Source organism: Mobula hypostoma, chromosome 5, assembly GCF_963921235.1.
Source record: "Mobula hypostoma chromosome 5, sMobHyp1.1, whole genome shotgun sequence".
NCBI classification, from domain to species: Eukaryota; Metazoa; Chordata; class Chondrichthyes; order Myliobatiformes; family Myliobatidae; genus Mobula; species Mobula hypostoma.
The window spans coordinates 6025600-6047202 of NC_086101.1; the positions used below are offsets into that span (position 1 = coordinate 6025600).

At 43.6% G+C, this 21603-nt stretch overlaps 1 protein-coding gene across 1 annotated transcript; it reads left to right on the plus strand.

Moving 5' to 3' along the window:
* Positions 1 to 2820: 2820 nt before the first annotated feature.
* Positions 2821 to 18838, plus strand: LOC134346525 (zinc-binding protein A33-like). Its single transcript, XM_063047937.1, has 6 exons — positions 2821 to 3186; positions 12516 to 12611; positions 12887 to 13120; positions 15660 to 15682; positions 15789 to 15904; positions 17397 to 18838. The coding sequence occupies exons 1-6, from the start codon at positions 2821 to 2823 to the stop codon at positions 17948 to 17950; spliced, it is 1389 nt and encodes a 462-aa protein (XP_062904007.1). The 3' UTR covers positions 17951 to 18838.
* Positions 18839 to 21603: the final 2765 nt, after the last annotated feature.

A 21603-nucleotide genomic window follows, 5' to 3' on the forward strand; every position in this document is an offset into this window, starting at 1 on the left:
CTGAGGGCCTCAGTGAACTCAGGGCTTCGAGCAATGTAGTCACAGTTTAACACAAAATAGAAATGTGCCCTTCAGCCATCTCCTCTTTGCCGGCTATGGAGCCAACAAACTTGTCCCATTTTCCATATTTGGCTCATATCCTTCCAAAGCTCTCCTATCCATGTCCAAACAGGGGTGGACAAACTGTGGTCAAACAGGGGAGAATTAATGCCCAGTCACTGTGAAAGTTCTCTGCTTTCCTGAAAAAGATTTGTTCCAGACCCTGGTCCTCATGACAAGGTCCCCACAGTCCCCATGACAATTTCTTTCCTCACCTCCACCCATTCCATCTGTCCATTACCCCAATACCCATCCTACTATGTCCCATCATCCCACTCTTCCTGTTTCCCTGCCCACCTCCCACTGTGGTTCCATGCTCCAGGTTCCTCTCCCATCAGACTACACTACCTGCAGACCTGTGTCACCTCCACATATCACCTCTCAGACTCTCTCCTCTCCCAATCTCCTGGCAACATTTCTCAGCCGGATCCAACTCTCACCTCCCAGACTCTCTCCTCTCCCATTCTCCTGTCAACATTCCTCAGCTGGATCCACCTATCACCTCCCAGCCTCTCTCCTCTCCCATTCTCCTGGCAACATTCCTCAGCCGGATCCATCTCTCACCTCCCAGACTCTCTCCTCTCCCATTCTCCTGTCAACATTCCTCAGCTGGGTCCACATATCACCTCCCAGCCTCTCTCCTCTCCCATTCTCCTGGCAACATTCCTCAGCCGGATCCATCTCTCACCTCCCAGACTCTCTCCTCTCCCATTCTCCTGTCAACATTCCTCAGCTGGGTCCACATATCACCTCCCAGACTCTCTCCTCTCCCATTCTCCTGGCAACATTCCTCAGCTGGATCCACATATCACCTCCCAGCCTCTCTCCTCTCCCATTCTCCTGTCAACATTCCTCAGCTGGATCCACCTCTCACCTCCCAGACTCTCTCCTCTCCCATTCTCCTGTCAACATTCCTCACCTGGATCCACCTATCACCTCCCAGACTCTCTCCTCTCCCATTCTCCTGCCAACATTCCTAACTGGATCCACCTATCACCTCCCAGCCTCTCTCCTCTCCCATTCTCCTGTCAACATTCCTCAGCTGGATCCAACTATCACCTCCCAGCCGCTCTCCTCTCCCATTCTCCTGTCAACATTCCTCAGCTGGATTCACATATCACCTCCCAGACTCTCTCCTCTCCTATTCTCCGGCCAACATTCCTAACTGGATCCACCTATCACCTCCCAACCTCTCTCCTCTCCCATTCTCCTGTCAACATTCCTCAGCTGGATCCACATATCACCTCCCAGCCTCTCTCCTCTCCTATTCTCCGGCCAACATTCCTAACTGGATCCACCTATCACCTCCCAGCCTCTCTCCTCTCCCATTCTCCTGTCAACATTCCTCAGCTGGATCCACCTATCGCCTTCCAGCCCCTCTCCTCTCTCATTCTCCTGTCAATATTCCTCAGCTGGATTCACATATCACCTCCCAGACTCTCTCCTCTCCTATTCTCCTGCCAACATTCCTAACTGGATCCACCTATCACCTCCCAACCTCTCTCCTCTCCCATTCTCCTGTCAACATTCCTCAGCTGGATCCACATATCACCTCCCAGCCTCTCTCCTCTCCTATTCTCCGGCCAACATTCCTAACTGGATCCACCTATCACCTCCCAGCCTCTCTCCTCTCCCATTCTCCTGTCAACATTCCTCAGCTGGATCCACCTATCGCCTTCCAGCCCCTCTCCTCTCTCATTCTCCTGTCAATATTCCTCAGCTGGATCCACATATCACCTCCCAGCCTCTCTCCTCTCTCATTCTCCTATCAACATTCCTCAGCTGGATCCACATATCACCTCCCAGACTCTCTCTTCTCCTATTCTCCTGCCAACATTCCTAACTGGATCCACTTATCACCTCCCAGCCTCTCTCCTCTCCCATTCTCCTGCCAACATTCCTAACTGGATCCACTTATCACCTCCCAGCCTCTCTCCTCTCCCATTCTCCTGTCAACATTCCTCAGCTGGATCCACATATCACCTCCCAGCCGCTCTCCTCTCTCATTCTCCTGTCAATATTCCTCAGCTGGATCCACATATCACCTCCCAGCCTCTCTCCTCTCCCATTCTCCTGTCAACAGTCCTCAGCTGGATCCACCTATCGCCTTCCAGCCCCTCTCCTCTCCCATTCTCCTGTCAATATTCCTCAGGTGGATCCACCTATCACTTCCGTGCTTTAGCTCTTCCATTTCCCCTCAGCTCGTTATATTGGCACGTTTTTTCTAATCACTATGTGTAATGGAAATCATTACTGTAAAGGAAATCTATATCTCTCCTTACTGCCGGCTGTGTTTCCCGTGTTCTGCTTTGTGGAATTTGCTTTGCACGCTAAGTCATAGACGTTCATAGATAGAGAGTGGAACATGCCATTCGACTCATCTAGTCTGTGCTGAACTGCTCTGCCTACCCCTTTGATCTGCACCTGGACCATAGCTCTCCCATTCTTGTACTAATATAAACTTATTTTAAATGCTGAAATCAAGCGTGCATCCACCACTTCTACTCTATCACGTCCGCTTTTTTTGCGTGTACTGCATGGCCGGAGGTGCATGCGAGCTGGGGGAAAGACCACTTGAAGGAATAATTTGAGTCGGTGTGTTGATTGGTCCTGTAGTTCCGGGTAGTGCAAAGAAGACAGGAACAGAAAGTGAAAGCCAGCGTTTTTCGCTCTTCGGGCACCAATTTAGTTGGTCACTGAGAACTCAGTGAGTCCTTGGATATGGAAGATCATCTGTCTTGTGCTGTGTGTCATAATCTGTTCCAAGATCCTGTCTTAATCGACTGTGATCACAGCTTCTGCCGATCCTGTATTACTCAGTACTGGAAGCGACCCGGAACAGCGGCTTGTCCCCTATGTAGGAGAGAGACTTCCTCCAAAATTCTGAGGCCAAATCGCACCCTCGCCGGCATCGTAGAGTCGTTTGCGAAACGGGAGACAACTCAGCAGGAATGCAACCGCCACAAGGAGACTCTGACCCTGTTTTGTCAGACCGACAAGCAGCCCCTCTGTGTGCTCTGTCAGCATTCAAAGAATCATCGTGGCCACAAGCTGTTGCTGCTGGAAGAGGCCGTGCAGGAGTTCAAGGTGAGCAGACTGTGAAAATCAAAACATCCAAACGTGTCAGTTTTATCTCCAGAGTCCGAACTTTAGGTAATGGGTTTCCGTTTAAAGGCGTAGTTCTGTACAACGTTATTCGGAACGCAGGTGAACAGGGTCCAGAACACACAAAGTGCTGGTGAAACTCAGCAATTCAAGGGGAACAAAGTGTTGGCTGAGACCTTTAATCGGGACTAGAAAGGCAGGAGCAGAAGCCAGAATGAGACCGAAACATCGATTGCTTATTTTCCTCTGTAGATGGAGCCGGACCCGCTGAATTCCTCCTCCATTTTTTTTTGTGTGTCGGAGTTTTAACTAATTCGAGTTCAAATCGCAGGAGGTCCCTGAACATTGATGTTTCCCAATCCTCCCCTTGTAATTCTTTTTGCAATATGCCCAACATTAAAAAGATACAACTCTTCGTATCTGGGGTGAACCCAGCCACTCAGAAGGCTTCCAATGAGCCAACACACACCATGAGATATAGGAGCAGAATTAGGCAATTTGGCCCATTGAGTCTGCTCCACCGCTTCCTCATGACTGATACAATTTTCCTCTCAGACCTAGTCTCCTGCCTTCTCCCATATCCCTTTATGCCCTAACCAATCAAGAATCTATCTGCCTTTGCCTTCAATAGACTTGAAAACGGCCGGTGGCAACGAATTCCGTAGTTTCACTACTCTGGCTAAAGAAATTCCTGCTCATCTCTGGTCTACAAGGATATCCCTCTATTCTGAGGCTGTGTCCTCTGGTCTTAGACTAACATCCTCTCCACATCCATGTACTCTCTCTTCCCATCTGCCCTGGGGCAGAGATGTCCTCAGGTGTGGAGCAGGTGATCATCTCAGACAGACCCCACAGGCCACTGCCTCTATCTGGCACAGTGGGAAATGAACCTTATTATCTGGGTCCACTGAGTTTGTATATTCTCAACTTGACCATGTGGGTTTCCTTCACATGCTCTGGTTTTCTCCCTTGGTAGGTGAATTGTCCATTGTAAATTGTCCCATGATTAGGCTGGTGTTAACCAGGGGTCTCAAAGGGCCGGAAGGGCCTAATTCACTCTGTTTCTCAATAATTTTTTTTTTTAATCTGTAAACATCCTCTCTCACCTTGTCCTTATGAGAAGATACTGGGGAAATGTTCAGAGACCTTCCTACAGGGTCTGACCTTGTTTACACTGGTGAACAGTGATACAACAGTGGGGTGATGCTTCAGGTTAAACTGCTAGATGTCCTCCCAAAACCAGAGTTTAGTCACACAAAGTACTCTGATGGAAAGTGAAACAATGATGGAAAAGATTCCACTCTGTCTGTGTTGTCTGGTAGTTGTTGCACAGTGGCCAGGAACATTCAAAGAATTCGTGCTTCTTCTACTTTCCTGCCAGTGCCGGTAAGGAATTTATACTTTCTCCCTGTGACTGCGTGTGTTTCTTTTGGATGCTCCAGTTTCCTCCCACAATCCAAAGACATACCGGTTGGACTTAATCATAAATTGTCCCACGATTAGGCTACCAATAAATTGGAGGATTGATGGGCAATGTGGCTCGAAGGGCCAGAAGGGTCGACCCACAGTGAATCTCAATAAATTAATTCATTAATTAGTTAAATGGGCATGGAAACACATCATCCTTGACACCAAGGAGTGGTCTGACAAGAAGAGGATATGTATTCACTGAAGCAAAACTGGTAAATGATGACTAAACCTTCCCACAAAATGCTGGAGGAACTCAGCAGGCCAGGCAGCTTCAAGGAAAGGAGTACAGTGGACATTTCAGGCTGAAACTCCTTGGCAAGATTATCCTGCCTTCAGTCCTCCAACATTTTGTGTGTGCTGCTCAGCTTTCCAGCATTTGCAGATTATCTCTTGTTTGTGACTAAACCTTCCCATCAATTGGCCCAATACCAGTTCAACCAGTTCAGCAAATAACCTTTATGTGACCTTTCCTTGGAATGTCATCTGCATTTTAATTGTCTGCAATATTAGTGCTGTAATTTTCATGTTATGTAGGGTGATTACATTGATTCTTAATCTCCCTGAGCAACGCATCCCCTTTTGTTTTCCTCTCCTTGATGAAACCAACACAGTCTTGCACATTAAGCTGATGCATTCCGCAAGAATTATTCTTTCGGTTGCTGGAATTCTGGACTCTCCCTGAACAAGTCTGGGAAACCTAGCATGCCAAAGTTAAAATAATGAAGATCCTTGAAGATTCTTGGCTCAGAATGTCCACTGTTTACTCTATTGTGTCGATGCTGCCTGACCTGCTGAGTTCTTCCAGCATTGTGTGTGTGTATGTTGCTTTGGATTTACAGCATTTGCAGATTTTCTCACATTTGTGGTTCAAATAACTTTTTCCCAACATTCACAACATTCATACATATGTAACTCTCTGTGAATAACCCAACCTCATATCATTAGTGCTCTACTGTTCTGCAGAGTGGGGTTTGTATTCAGGTACCAACAAATTCACACTGATCTGCAAAATTCCTTTCAGAATGATCTGAAACTCTTGCTTCACTGTGTTGAGTCCTGAAATGACCATACATCATATAGTCTGTACCAAGCATAAATTATTTAAAGATTCCAAATAATTTATAGAAATTCCCTTGATAATCGCAAAATCTGATTCTGCTAATGAAGGTTTTGTGCACATGGTGTCTTGTACTTTGAACACCAAACACGAATCAGAAAATAATTAACAGCCCAGGACATTTGCATGTGTTGAGTCAAGACTGATGCAGATACATACTGTATCAGTGAATCCATTTGTGAGGGTTCTGAGAGCTACCCTCATGCAGAAGGCTCCCTGGACAGGGATCTCACTGCACCAGATAGGCTGAGGGAAATCAGTTGAAAACTTGGGGGGCAAACATCGATGTGAGCCAGATGCATCTTAAACTTTTCCTCAGCTCTGTAAACCACATGGACTTCCCATCCCAGATACACAGCTCACCAACTGTAGGTGTTTCAACAATTGAACTACAATCTTGAGAAAGAATGTCCTACACATCACAACCTTGTTGACAAATTCCCCCAGTTCTCATGAAATGTCCTTCTGATTGAAAGCTGTGAGTTGGCTGCTGGCTGTGTGCCTGGAGACCCGAGTTCTTTGGGCACAGAGCTCCGAAGAAGCGATGGAACAGGCTTTTAACACCATAAATCGGCGAGTTGTTTGTTATGTCTCCCCTCTCGCTGTAAAATGGGGAGACCTCTTTTTCCCTGATTAGGGAGAGAGACAGAGAGCCTGTGGTGTGTTGAATGACCAGGTGAGCAAGTAGTCTTTAGGGTACTGCAATTTTGTGTCTTTATTGAGGCTTTGCTGCTGCTTTTTATATATACTTCATTTTCAATATTTTTGAAAAAAAAATGAAATCATCAAGAACATACCAGCTCAGATATGTGTAAAAATGAAATAAGCAAAAAAAAGGATATAACCTTAGAGGGATCCCTATTACACAAAGTGCTCAAACATACTAAACATTAAATCTCAAATGAGGGCCGTGAGAAATCAGCTGGGGGGGGGGGGGTGTTCATCCGCCCATGGCCTCATCCAGATAGGCAAGACATGGATCCCAGATAGCCGATTTTAAAAAAAATTGAATTGGTTCTCAAGAACCGAAGTTTCTCAATCTGTATGACTGAGATCATGTCAGCCATCCATCTCCGAAAGGAATGGGGAGAGGGTGATTTCCATTCCCTCAAGATAAGTCTTTTGGCGACAGTCATCCCCAGCATCAGAGACTGTTGTATGGCTGTAGAGAAACAAATAGTAGATTGCGAGCAGCCAAAGATGGCAAGACCAGCTTCCAAGGGAAAGGATCTTTTATAGGCCTTTGAGTACCAGTTAAGTATTTTGGATGAAAATCCACTCAGTAATGGGCGAAACCAAAAGGTGTGTGACAAGGTGGCCTCTGTCCCTTGGCATCTATGACACATTGGCAAGACAGGAGGGTAAATCCTGTGCAATCAAAGTTTAGAGTAGTGGAGACGGTGGACAAATTTAATTGGATCATTTGGTGTCTGATGGTAACAGAGCAAGCCTGTATCATAGACAAACTCTTCTCCCAGGCAGCTTCAGATAACTCAATGTCCAATTCCTCTCTCCAGGTGTCTCTAATCTTCACAGTAGGTGCTACAGTGCAATTATCAAACGAAAGTACAAACTTAGAAACGAGATGCTTGGAGTCACAAGGGATCTTTTAAATATCAAAAAATATATGCTTCCCTGGAGGGATTTCAAAATTATAAATCTTAGATTGAATGTAGTGTCTAATTTGTAAGTTACAAAAAAAGTACAAATGAGGCAGGTCAAATTTCTGTTTCAGCAGATTAAATGTTGCAAACTGTCCCTCTATGTACAGGTCTTCAATAGAAACTAGACACTTTCCCTCCAAGCATGGTAGGTTTTATCTGACCATGAGGGTAGAAAGGAGTGATTGAAACAGATTGGTGTTTGTACAGAGGTCTCTGGTAAATTCAGAATGCTCCTAATCTGATTTAGAATTCTGACAGAATTTTTCAAAACAAAATTCAAACTATTTGAAGTCCCAGGCTTTTCTAACTTAGAGAACAGCATGGTTGGCAAGGAGGAATTGACAACAGAGTTAGACTCCATACATAGCCACAAGGGAGCCCCAGGGGCTAAGTTATCCAGAGCCCTCTGTTGCCAAAATATTAAAGCCCTAGCATTGACAGCCCAGTAATACTGTCTGAATACCCAGCCCTCTTTCAGACTTGGGCTTTTGTAAATGGATTTTCGAAATCCTGTGATTCTTATAATTCCAGATATAAGACAAAATTATGGAGTCCAATTCTTTAAAGAAGGCTGATGTAAGAAAAATGAGGAGATTTTGACAAAGATAGAGAAACCTAGGAAGGGAAACCATTTTAATTGAATTTATACGACCGATCATGGACAGAGGTAGGGTTTTCCAACTTTTTATATTCTGTTTAACTTTTTAAATAAACTTCGTAAAGTTTAATTTAAATATTAACTTAAGATCTTTGGGGATTGCCAAGCCAAGATAAGTAAAGTGATCTTTAACTACTTTGAACGGGACACTTTCCAGGTAACCCTGAGTGTAGACATTGGAGAGGGGCACGAAGTCACATTTTGTCCAATTGAATGAATATCCCGATAGTCTGCCAAAAGAGGTGATTAAATCTAGAAGAACAGGGACTGACTATTCTAAGTTTTGTAAGCAGAGTATCACATCTTTGACATATAAACTAATAAGTGTTTCAATACCTCCCACTTTCAAACCCACAATATTTGGGTGACTTCTTATTTTTAGGGCAAGGGGCTCTACCGCAATGGCAAAAAGAGCCAGCGAGAGAGGGCACCCCTGCTGGACGGAACGGTGTAGGGGAAACAGAGTTGAATTGTCATCATTAGTTATAATAGAACACAATTGGGCTGGCGTATATCAGTTTTACCCAAGATACAAATGACTCACTGAACCCAAACCTGTAACAGTGTTATAATCAAACATGTAAGGCCACTCAATCTGGTCAAAAGCCTTTTGTGCATCAAGGGATAAAATTGCTGCCCCAGTAGCTTTCCCATGATCAGCATATACAGTATGAAATTATATACCCACGAATTGCAACTTTTAATGCCTCCTAGAGTGTGGAAGCTGACACCTCGCCGTTATCGTTAATTTCTATAAAATCTTTTAATCTGGTGGGGATATATTCTATTTGGACTGTATTCCTTTAAGTTTAGAAGAATGAGAGGAGACCTCATAGAAACATTTCGAATGTTGAAAGGCATGGACAGAGTGGATGTGGCAAAGTTGTTTCCCATGATGGGGGAGTCTAGTACGAGAGGGCATGACTTAAGGATTGAAGGGCGCCCTTTCAGAACAGAAATGCGAAGAGATTTTTTTTAGTCAGAGGGTGGTGAATCTATGGAATTTGTTGCCACGGGCAGCAGTGGAGGCCAAGTCATTGGGTGTATTTAAGGCAGAGATTGATAGGTATCTGAGTAGCCAGGGCATCAAAGGTAATGGTGAGAAGGCAGGGAGTGGGACTAAATAGGAGAAAATGGATCAGCTCATGATAAAATGGCGGAGCAGACTCGATGGGCCGAATGGCCTACTTCTGCTCCTTTGTCTTATGGTCTTATGGTCTTATAAATTTCTTATCAGTGAGTAGGGAGGGGTTAAAATGCCAGGAATAGATTCATTTGGAAAGGGAGGGATTTAGGGACATTGTCAAGGGGCTATGATCAGAAATTAATCTATTATGATAATTTGTATTAGTAACACGAGAAATTAAATGAGAGTCAACCGAAAAATAGTCTCTTCTACTATAAGATTTGTGAACATGCGAATAATAAGAATAGTCCTTGTTGGTGGGATGTTAAACTCGCCAGATATCTACTAAATTCAAATTATTCAGGACCTGCACTGACACGATATTTAAGGGTGAGCGGGAGGACAATCTATCTAAATATGCATCGAGATAGCAATTCAAGTCACCGCCAATTATTATATTTCAATTACTGGCATCCAGAAGTAAATCAAAAACTTTCCTAAAAAATATTTGGCTCGTCTGTGTTTGGACCGTAAATATTAAGGAAGGTTAGTGGAAACGAATTAATGGTGCCAGAGGTCATGATAAACCTGCCGAGAGGATCTGTGGTCATGGAAGTGAGTTGAAATGGAATATTTTTCCTAGAGAGGATAGCCACACCATGGGCATGAGAAGTAAGTGGTGACTGGTAAACCAGTGATATCCAGCTAGACCTCAATCTGTGTTGCTCAGTTACTTTGATGTGGGTTTCCTGTAGAAAAATCACATCTGCAGATAGAGATTTGAGATGTCTAAAAACTTTATCCCTCTTAACAACATGACCAAGCCCCTTAACATTCCACGAGACTATTGTAATATCTTTACCCCCCAGCTGCGTTTTACCGCAAGGCCTCTGCATATGAGAATAAAAAAGAGATTATTAGAGTTGAGTACAAACATAGCAGACAATGCAAGATGGCTGGCAGCCTCATAAAAACACAACGTACACAAAAGAAACATGTCTGAGCCATAAACAAGAACAACACACACCCTAACCTACCCCCCTTCGTGTCTCCCTAAACCAGACACATAGTTCCCCATTTCCATCCCAAAAGGAGCTGCTGGGCGGGTAACTAACATTACACAATTATCATAAACCCCTCTCCGAGAAAATTTATAATACAAACTATATAACACCATTAAACAAATGCTGTTAGGGCTTGGGAGAGTTATCCAGCGTCCGCACCTGAAGCTGGACATTCATGACACCAACTCAACTTTAACCATTACAATAACAGACATATTTAGAACATTCTCTGCAATGAAATCCCAGTGCGGCATACAGCATTATAAAACTGCATATAACAAGCAGGTCCCTCCCCTTATCCCAACATGCAAACCGGCGCAAGTATAAGCTGAATAAACAGTGTCAATATATCTACCCCTTTTGCGTGCATTATTCCTTTCCAAGAATCCTGTTGCATCGGGTCGTCGCATACTATAGGCGCTCTGGCATCTTGATGATAAATATAGAGCCTAGCCGGATACCGCAGGGTGTGCTTGATTCCTCCATCACGCAGAGTTTGCAGTACATCAGGAAAGGCACGACGTTGAGTCATCGCCTCATTAGTATAGTCCGGGAAGATCAAGACTTTATTTCCCTTGTACCCCATAGGTCGTAGTCTGCTGCAGAGCAGGATCAGCTCTTTCACTTGAAAGTGATGGATACGTGCCAAGATGGTGCGCGGCTTAGCGTCGTCAGCCGGATTCAGCTGGAGAGAGCGAAGTACACGATCCACTTTAACCGGGTACGGGAAATGCTCTTCCCTGAGCAACTTGGGAATCAGTCTGGAAACAAATTCAGGATGTATATTGTAAATCTAATCTAATCTAAATACATTTCTCTGACATTGAATGTACCCATTGAAATGTCCTTCCATTAGAAAGATAGGCAGACAGATAGATAGATTGTTAGGTGCAAACATAGAATCACATGAAATCATTGAAAGAGACTTACTGGGTCATAAACTCAGAGACTGATTATTTCCAACATTTACAGTCGATTTCAGATTTCCAGCTTCAGTTTTTAAAAAAAATCTTCTTTTGGAAACATGAGCAGTCATAGGTGAGACCCCAACCTCATGACACCAGCTTATAGGATCAGGGGTGATTGGATTGTAGACTCAATCCAATTCCTGTCATCCCCAGGAACCCTTCATCCTTTTGCTTCACAAGAAGATACCTCCACATTCAGGGCCATTTTCACTGGAAGGGAGTTCCAACCATTTATGACCTTCTAAGGGAATGAAAAATAATCTTTTAGGAGTGGCTAGTGCCTTAGTTTTGAATATGACCCTAAGTTCAAGATTCTGTCACAGGAATAGACATAATCTCCACATCCACTCTATCATTACCCTTCAGGATCTTATATCTGTCAGTCACGTGCGGTACAGTGCTCTAGGAGCTGTAGTTCCAGAGACCCATTTACTGTCTGTGTGGAGTTTCACATTCTGTCTGTTACCTTGGGAGTTTCCACTAGGTGCTCCAGTTTCTTTCCACATCACAAAGGTATGCAGGATATTGGTTTAATTGGCCACCATAAATTGTTTGTGGTGTGTAGCTGAGTATAAGACTGGATGGGTGGAATCTGAGGGCAATAAAGTGGGATTAGTACAGCTAGAAAGAGATGAAGCACCTCTGTCCATGCTGAGACCCTAAATCTGATCAATTTCTCATGGGACAACCTACTAATTCCACATATTATTTCCATTAACTGAATTGATTGTAATGTTATTAATATTCTTCATCAATAATCTCATTTTAAAACATTACAATTAAGTAACATTCTACATGGAGAGAGTTCAGGGTTATAATCTCTGGACTTAAATTCCAAATAAATAATCTTGAACGCCACATAGAGAAGGAAAAGCCTGACACAGCCATGGTCTAATGATGATATCTTACAGCCCAGCTGATATCCATCATAATCCATATTGATGGTCGTGCCTTTCACTACCAGGCACCTAAACTCTGTCACTGCATTTCTGTCTTTCTTCCTGTAAGCGCATCCTTAAAAACTCTTTTCCCAATGTTTTGTTCACAGATATTATTAATTCCGTGGTTGAAATATTAGGGGAGATCGTTTCATTCTATTGTGCTCATACTTCTCACTTTATATGAAATACTTATACTGCTTTATTCAAGAGAATGAAACCTTTCTAAGAATCTCTGTTAACAAAGTATTTAGTTTTCAGACCTCCAGAGACACCAAATTGTAAAAGGAAATTGATCTCTTGCAGGAAGAACTGAAAACCTCACTGAAGCCAATCCTGGACAAGAAGGAGGAATGTGCTGTTGTAAAAAGTGATTATGAGAAAACATTAAAGCATATTCAGGTACATAATAATATCACATTGTTCCATAAGCTGCAATCACATTTTGTTTTGCTTTGAAACTCAAACTGCGAGTGAATAATTCAGTCAACATAATTATCCCTCACTGACCTCCTGTACTGGTAAATCCTGAGAAAACTAATATGCCTCCACCTTAACCTTAGTTAGAGCCTCCTCTTCAGACTAAGTTGTTGCCTGGCTTCCAGTAGTGAGAGGTCACTGGTTCTGGTAACAACACAATATCTGTCAGTGCTCAAACTCTCTCTTATTTTCCAAAGGACCAGGGAGAAATGGCAGAGAAACAGATTAAAGCAGAGTTCGAAACACTGCGTCGGTTTCTCCGTGACCAAGAAAGGATCGCGCTGGAAGATCTCGAACTGGAGAGAGAGAGAAACTTCCTGGAGATGAAGGGAAAGATCAAGGATGCAACAGAAGTCATCTCATCACTTTCAGACACCATTCAGGACATTGAAGAAGGGCTGAAGGAAGAGGACAGCATCAAATTTTTAACAGTACCTCGACCTGATTTTATTCTCTCCATTCTTTTGTTAGCACTGCTATTAAGATCAAACAGTTTGCCATTCAACCGTAAACTATTATTACTCTAATGGTATGGAGTCAGGCCATTCCTCTCATCAGGCCCACAGCGATGTTTACTAGCATTACCACCCCCTGACACCCATGACTATATGATCCAGCTTCAGTCTCACCTCAAATTTTACAGTTTGAAAACTCTCTCTTATTCTCTATCTGTTTTAAACTTCTTTTACTTCAGTTAATTATCTGAATTTGAGCAAGCGACCCCTTCCCTTTGAATCCCCTGCTTCACCATCTATTCAACTAATACATATTTTGGATCCACCATGTTTGGTGAAATGATGAGATGAGATGGTGATGAATAGACGTTATGGTAATGTAAACAGGATGGTGGGTGGTAGCTTGGTGCCTGGTGAAATTCAATGCTGAGAAAGAGGACGTGTTATACTTCACCAGGAAGAGGAAAATGTAGCACTAGAGATCACAGTGCTAAACTTGTTACACCAAGAGAGCCATCTCAAAATACATGCCCATTGCTCACTAGTATAAAATGCACTAACCCCTGTCATATTCACATTTATTATCAAATTAGGTAGATGACACTTTATACTAACTTGAGATTCATTTGTGCATCATTTGTGTCATTTGGTTCACTAAATCTGGTGTCCAGTAGCATAAGTATTCCACCTAGTTTTAAAATCTCGTCCCAGCTTGTTGCTGTGAAATTATGAAAATGTGAAGAACATAGAACAGAACCGCACAGGATCAACCCTTTGTCACAACCACCGATTCGGCAATTGCACTCGTGAACATGCAAGTGTCAGCTAATTATTATTTCATTGTGATAGTATTTAACTCCATTCATTCCGTCCTGATGTTTGTCGAGACTTAGACATACCTATTATGCATTCCGCCTTGCCTGAGAAATTGTACTGTCGTGTCAACTGACTCTGAAGACCAGCGGTATTCGTTTTATTCTTAGTTGTTCTTTTCAGCCGCAGTGTAGGCTTCGTTTTCAATTTGGGTGTTTAGTCAATGGCCCTGTTTATTGTTTTCTTTTTCCCTTTAACATTGTTCGCATTGAAGTCTGTGAAATATCGATCTGCTTCAGCGTCTCTCACATCGCATCAGGTGACACCCTTTGACCCATGATGTTTTTGCTGAACATGATACCATATTAATCTGAACCCCTCCTTCATGTACCTGGACCACACTCCTCCTGTTTATTCACGTCTATCTAAAAGTCTCTAAACCACCATTATCTAGCTCCAGCAGCAGCCCTTGCAGCAAGTTCCAGGCATCCACCACTCTCTGTGTGAAATCTTTGCCCAGTATATCTCCTTTAAACTTTCCGCTACTACCTAAAGTCTTGTCCTCTCGTATTTTAAATTTCATACCCTCTAATCCAGGCAGCATCCTGGTGAACGTGGTGAACGTCACACGCATCCTTTCCAATGTTTTCACATCATTCTTCTAATGGGTGATAAGAATAACACATGGTTCATCAAGTTAACTTCATCTGGAAATAACAGCAACATTCTCAATCACGGCACATCTACAGTGAAACTCCAGTGACCACTGTCCAGTCTGTCCCTACTCACTGGTCTCAGACCGGGAGTTTGACCATAACTGTGCAGTGTGGGAGAATGCTCTGATTGTTCTGAGCATCAGAAGTAAATCCAAGAGGGAACGCAGGACAAATGTCTTCTGACTGAGCCAGTTTTCTGCTCTAACCACCCTGTGATGCCTCCAGTTTTTAATCCTGTCAGTTCCTGACAGGAAACTCGTGTTGGTACTATTCCTCCTGTTGTGGGATATCCGTCTGTAGAATCACAGAATCAGAATCAGAATCCGGTTTAGTATCACTGGCAATTGTCATTAAAAATGTGTTGCTTGCAGCAGCAATACATTCTAATACAATGTTTTAAAATTAGAGATATATGAAAAATAAATAATTAGTGAAAAAGAGAGGCAAAAAAGAAAAAAATAGTGAGATAGTGTACATGGGTTCAGTGTCCATTCAGAATCCTGGTGTCAGAAGGGAAGAAGCTGTTCCTAAAACGATGTGTGTGTATCTTCAGGTTCCTGTACCTCCTCCTTGACGGCCTCAGTGAGAAGAGGTGATGTGGATCCTTTATGACAGATGAGGCCTCACCTTTTGAAGATCTCCTCAATGCTGGGGAGGCTGGTGCCCATGATGGGGCTGGCTGGGTTTGCAACGTTCTGCATATTTTTCTGATACTATGCAGTAACCCCTCTATACCAGATGGTGATGCAACCAGTTAAGATGCTCTCCACAGTACTTTTGTAGAAATTTGTGAATCTTTGGTGACAAACCAAATCTCCTCTAACTCCTAATGAAATGCAGTCACAAACATGCCTTCTTTGTAACTGCATCACCATATTGGGCCCAGGATAGAATCTTAGAGATGTTGTCTCCCAGGAACATTCTGATTACTTTGTGATTGAAATCTTATCTCTACATAAATATTAATACTTGTTTTTATTCCACAGAGATTTCCAGAAACACAGAAAAGGTATACTGTAACTTACTTCCAGTGTTGATATGAGTTGAAACTTCTATTTCTAACTTGGTTTAACTCCGAGGCAATGGATCACTACTGACATTGTCATCTCTTCCAGAGCAAAGCGACCTGTGCCAGAGCTGCAGAAGGTTTACCCTTTAATAAATGTGGGGAAGCATGTTGGCTCACTGCAGTACAGAGTGTGGAAGAAGATGCTGACCATCATCAATGCAGGTGGGGTGGAGACTTCGTGATGCAGCTCTTAAACCTCTCATTGATTTGATTTCAATTGATATTTTTGCCAATTTACAGCATTACTTGACTTGTAGCTTTTAATGGGTAAATCCCTGGGGCCAGAAATCTCGTTGAAGCATGAAGGAGCAGATGTGGGGAACGCTGACCTCGTGATGTCTGTTGGCCTGGTGGCAGTCTGTCGAATGTTGGTTATTTGCACATGGCTCGTCCATGCCCGTGTTATTTCCTGTTGGCAGTGCAGACTTTGTAGGTGGGATGGACTGATAAGAAATGTGATGGTCAGGAGGCAGAGACTTCACTTGAGAATAACTGACATTATTCATCTATCTCTTCACAGTTCTAGTCATCCTTTACCCCAGTGATCATTTCAAAGGAGAAATGAAAGGATTCTTGAGCAGTTTCAGATAAAAGTTAGTGTGAGTGGTGTGTGTGTGACTGCATGTTCAAAGACTCAGGACAAACACAAGAAACTAGTCTCTGATCTCTTGTGCTTTCAGTTTCTGTGATTTACACCCTCCTCCACCGTCTCCACCGCCATGCACCGACATTCACCATCCATTTGCAGTCATTTGGAATTAAAGAGGCTGTGTGTGTTGCTTCTTCAACTGTGCCTGTTTCCACCTATAGCACACCTTCTCACTTTCCTGCTGTCGGAACAAGGCAAACCCGCATAGCTGTTAAATGAGGAAAACTGCAGATGTTCACTTTTCCTTCCCCAAATTAATCCGACCACTGTACGGAAGGGGGGTTCCCTCTCACCAGGGCTGAAGACCAAGGTGGTTTCTTTACCATGGAATTGAGTGCAGTTCCACAGAATGTCCTGAGAGCATCTCCAGTTAGTTTTGGAGAAATGAGAATTTGGAAAGGGCTCTTTAATGGAATGCAGTCAGCTGTGAGGTGTGATGTCAAAGGGGCCTCAGATCCTTTACAATCTGTATGAATGATTTGATGTGACAGTGGGGTGCAAAGTATCCAAGTCTGCTGATGAAACAGACCGAATTTCCATTGTGGGCTGTGAGAAAGATGCAGAGGGATGTCAGGATGACGGACAGTTGACATTGCAGGTCTGGAGCTTTCATCAGGACAGAGGGACAGAGGGAATGGAGGGTGATGACCAGTGTTGAGAGATGTGGGGAAGGGCTGGATCAGGAGGTATCAATGCCACTGGGGGTGCATGTGTACAGCTGTCCTTTGAGCACTCTCCAACTCAGACACGGCCTTTCTGTGTTGCACATGACCTCACACAGAGCCTCTGGTCTTTCTGCGCACGCTCTCTGCCTTTCACTCTCCCCCAGCTGCATCGGGTAGGAACGTGCTCTCCTTTACCTGTTGTGCAGGTGGGGAGCAGACCGGTCATCGGTCTGTCTCTGTGTTTAGATCTTTGGATCCCTACTGATTCCACAGCCGCCAATGTGCTGTCGGGAGGGTGGTGAGTGTGACTGACTGACATTCTGTGTCCATCTGTTCCCAGCTCCAGTCATCCTTGACCCCAACACAGCCAGTCCGTATCTTCTGCTGTCCGATGATCTGAGAAGTGTGAGATACACCGGGAAACGGAGGGACCTTCCCAGGAACCCACAGAGGTTTGATCCCTGTGTGTCTGTCCTGGGATCAGAAGGATTCACATCAGGAAGACATTCCTGGGAGGTGGACGTGGGGAATAAGACTAACTGGGACATTGGCATAGCCAAGGATTCCATCAACAGGAAGGGGGATATCATCCTGAATCCGGATAATGGATATTGGGCGGTGGCACTGAGAAATGGGACAGAGTACTCGGCCTGTACTCAGCCATGGAAACGCCTAGCACTGAGTGTTCACCCGAGAAAGATCCGGATCTGCCTGGATTATGAAGGAAGGAAAGTGTCCTTTCATGATGTGGATAACCAGTCCCACATCTACACTTTCATTGCTACATTTACTGGGAAACTATATCCTTACTTCTCTCCATATCTTAATTCTGACGGCAAGAATTCTGACCCACTGATAATCTGTCACCGCAGAGTAACAATCCAGGAGAATTAAGATCCAACCTGGAATAAAACAGTAGCCAGCATCGGGTACAACATTCCCAGACCTTGTATTGATAGGGAGCCCTCACAGGAAACCCAGAGAGAATTAGAAGTCTGCAATGAGTAGCCGATATTCTGCCCCAGGACTCAGCGGGACAGTGTGGGGACCTGGCAGTGGTGCAGGTTCTGGGAGACCTCTCTGACATCAACAGGGAGAGTCTGGAAAACCAGGAGCAGAAATCCCAGTTGTATTGCACAGTCTGTGCCTTCATTCAAATTATTTGTTCATATGCTGACCACAGAACTGTTGGTGCTTCTAGACGTTCAACCCCTCGTTGACATTAAAATGAAGGCAGCATATTCCTGTAGATGTGTCCACTACATCCCCTGGCATGTTCCAATGACTTGACCCCCTAGTCCTGTTCATAAGAGGATTCCAATGTCTCATGTGACTCTCTGTGAAGTGTAATCCCACTTCACCTCTGACACAAATAGGCAATTCCTTATCATGAAACTGCAACCCCCTGGTTTCTGATTGCCCTTGAGAGACAATGTCTACTCAGCATCTCTTCTGTTTTATGTTCTGCAGAGTCTTATATATTTCAGAAATGTCATCTCCCGCTTTTATAATCCCAAAAAGTGTCAGGGTACATAGCTTGACAATTCCTCATAAAGTAGCACTCCATCCTAGGAAACAACCCAGAGGCCTTCCTCTGCATTATCAACTTCTCTGCTCTTTTATATAACACCTCACTGAATAGCCAGCACACTCACTGGTTCATCTTTATCCATCCTGTTTGTTGGATCCAAACAAAATGCTCCAAATCTTTTACAAAATTTTATTTTCATGCTTTATATTGTGGGAATTGCAAACAATCTTCTGCTTGCTGCATCCACACACAAAATAAAACCACATCATGTTGTAAAAGATGATTTATTATCTTTATTCTGGGAATCTTGAACAATTTGATTAAGGTTGTGACATTTTGCGTGTACCTTTCACTAGAGTGTTGCAATAAAACAGAAAGTGATTTCCTCCTTGTTCTGTGTGGTTGCTTCCTACTCAACAGGCATGCATTCAGATTATGTTTGGGGTCACGAGACATTATTTGGCTCAGGTCCTGTATGTTCAACGGTTCAAACATTGATCTATTCTCAAAGCATGTATCCATATACAACTCTGAAATTTGTAATCTCCAGCTAGCCACGAAACAAAGAAAGAACAGGAATGACATTCAGAGAGAAACATCAAACTCACCCCCTGTACAATAAAAGAACAACATTGACCCCCCCCCAAAAAAAAACCCTGCTGCATAGAAAAACAAGCAGGAACATCAGCCCCCCCCCAAAAAAACCCCTCCCCCGCACAAAAAACTAACAGATCATCAACCCACAAACACCCTCCCCTCATGCAACAAAACAGAAAGGAACAGGTAATAAAAACACACATAAAGCCCATAAGTCTGAATAAGTCCACAGTCCAGAAACGCAATGGTCCAATCCATAAACACAGAACCATGATACTATCCTCATCGAGAAAGAGGGACACCACACGAGGCAGAGACCCTACCTGCCTACCACAGCGATAGGCCACTCACAGACTCCTTCTCCAGCAGTGATCAAAAGGCAGGCAGTCGACACCGAAACTCTTACTCCCTCACCCTCCGCGTTCGTCTCGATGTTTCAATCTTTTTCAACGCTTTAATCGGTGATTAACGTACACTTTGAATGGCAAAATGGAATAGAAGTTGAACAGTCCTACAAAACTGATTCCAATATATTCTCAGGTTGTGATGGTGTCAGTTCATGTGATTTTTATTATAGAATTACAAAGAAGTACAGCACAGAAACAGGCCCTTTGACCCATCTAGTACCTTGTGAAACAATTTAAACTACCTTTTCCCATTGACCCGCACCGGGATCACAGCTTATATCTTTGGGATTCACAATAATTGTCTAAGTGGAATTGAATGAGAGGGACTGCAGGGTTATCAGGAATGTTGAGGGTGTTTATACTCTTTTTCAAAGGACATAAATGATGAGGTGACATAATTCTGTGCTACGAGGTTCCCTGAACAATGAATTAGATTTTTTTGAAGCATCTAGGGGGTTGGTCGGCCCAACAAGACCATGCCAGCTCTCTGCAGGAGTGAAGGAATCAGTTCTGTTCCCTGGGTGTTTCTCGGTGATCCTGAATTTTTCTACACTTTCATGCATTCACATGGCACTCTAAAATCTGCGGCAGTCTCAGTTCCTGGCCCACCTTATGCAGCCAGGTCCGTATCCCGGCCATTGGCTGCATGAGATATCCTTTCTATGTGTCTTCTACTCACAAATCTGAAATTTCAAACTTTTAGAGAGCAAGAATGAAACCACCATCACAGCAGCTTTAACTGGTGCAGTTTCTACCACAAAGACAATCACCACAACTCTGGTCTGTAATGGAGGCTGTCATCAGAGCAGACGCAATGTGTTGGAACTCCTCCCAACTAATTGTCCAATTCTGTAAAGTCATTTGGATCTGGTCTGGGTCCAGCTCCTCTTTCCTGTTTGTTCCCCATAACAACATGGATCAAAACTCATCCAATGCAACCCTGTGTGTATTAAAATATGGAGGCCATCACCGAAAAAGGCCCTTTGGCTCACATTGCCCATGCCATCCATGATCTCAAGTTAAACTGTACATCTGCCTGTATTCTCCATTCCTATATCCCTCCTCCTCTCTCTCTTCATTCATTCGACCCTTCATTCCTCTATCCCTCTATTCCTCCATCTCTCCTTAATCTGATCCTCAGTTCCTCTGTCTCTCTGTTCTACCCCCAATTTGTCTGATCTTCTGCTCCTCTATCTATCCATTTCGCTATCCATTACTCTAACCTTTCATTCCTCTATGTATCTGTTCCTCTGTATCTCCATTCCTCTGACCCTCCTTTCCCTGAAACCCTCCTTTCATCTGAATCCCTCCATCCCATTATCTCTCTATTCCTCCATATCTCCATTCCTCAACCTATCTGTTCCTTTTCTATTCAGGACCTTGCCAAAATGTATCTTAAACCTTGATGTGGCATCCATCACCCTATCCAAACTTCACTTAAACTGTCCGGAAGACCAGCGGACTCTGCCTCAGAACTGATAGACATTCTTTTAGAATGGAGATGAGGAGGAATTTCTTTAACCAGGGAGCAGCAAACCTGTCGAATTCTTTACCACAGGCAACTGTGGAGGCCGAATCTTTATGTATATTTAAGTCAGAAGCTCATAGATTCTTGATTGGTCAGGACATGAATCTATATGGGGAGAAGGCAGCAGATCGGGGCCGAGAGGAAAATTGGATCAGCCATGATGAAATGGTGGAGCAGACTCAATGGGGCAAATGGCCTAATTCTGCTCCAATAACATGGTCTCACGGTCTTAAATATTGATATCGAGCTTTCCTACTTCTATCTTATCTATCCCTTTCAAAATTTTGTACGTTTCTATAAGATCCCCTCTCATTCTTCTGAATTCCAGAGAGTATAGTCCCAGGCGACTCAATCTCTCCTCATAGGTTAACTCCTAAATTTTGAAAGGGATAGATAAGATAGAAGTAGGAAAGTTGTTTCCATTGGGAGGTGAGACTAGATTTCTGATGTTATTCAGAGCAGTGAACAGACTGAACTGAGGGAG

Bases quoted from the DNA above. Each gene is read 5' to 3' on its own strand.
- LOC134346525 (XM_063047937.1), top strand. From the start codon at position 2,821: ATGGAAGATCATCTGTCTTGTGCTGTGTGTCATAATCTGTTCCAAGAT. The intron at 13,121-15,659 runs GTACCTCGACCT...TTTATTCCACAG, and splicing joins ACAGCATCAAATTTTTAACA to AGATTTCCAGAAACACAGAA. The intron at 15,683-15,788 runs GTATACTGTAAC...CATCTCTTCCAG, and splicing joins TTTCCAGAAACACAGAAAAG to AGCAAAGCGACCTGTGCCAG.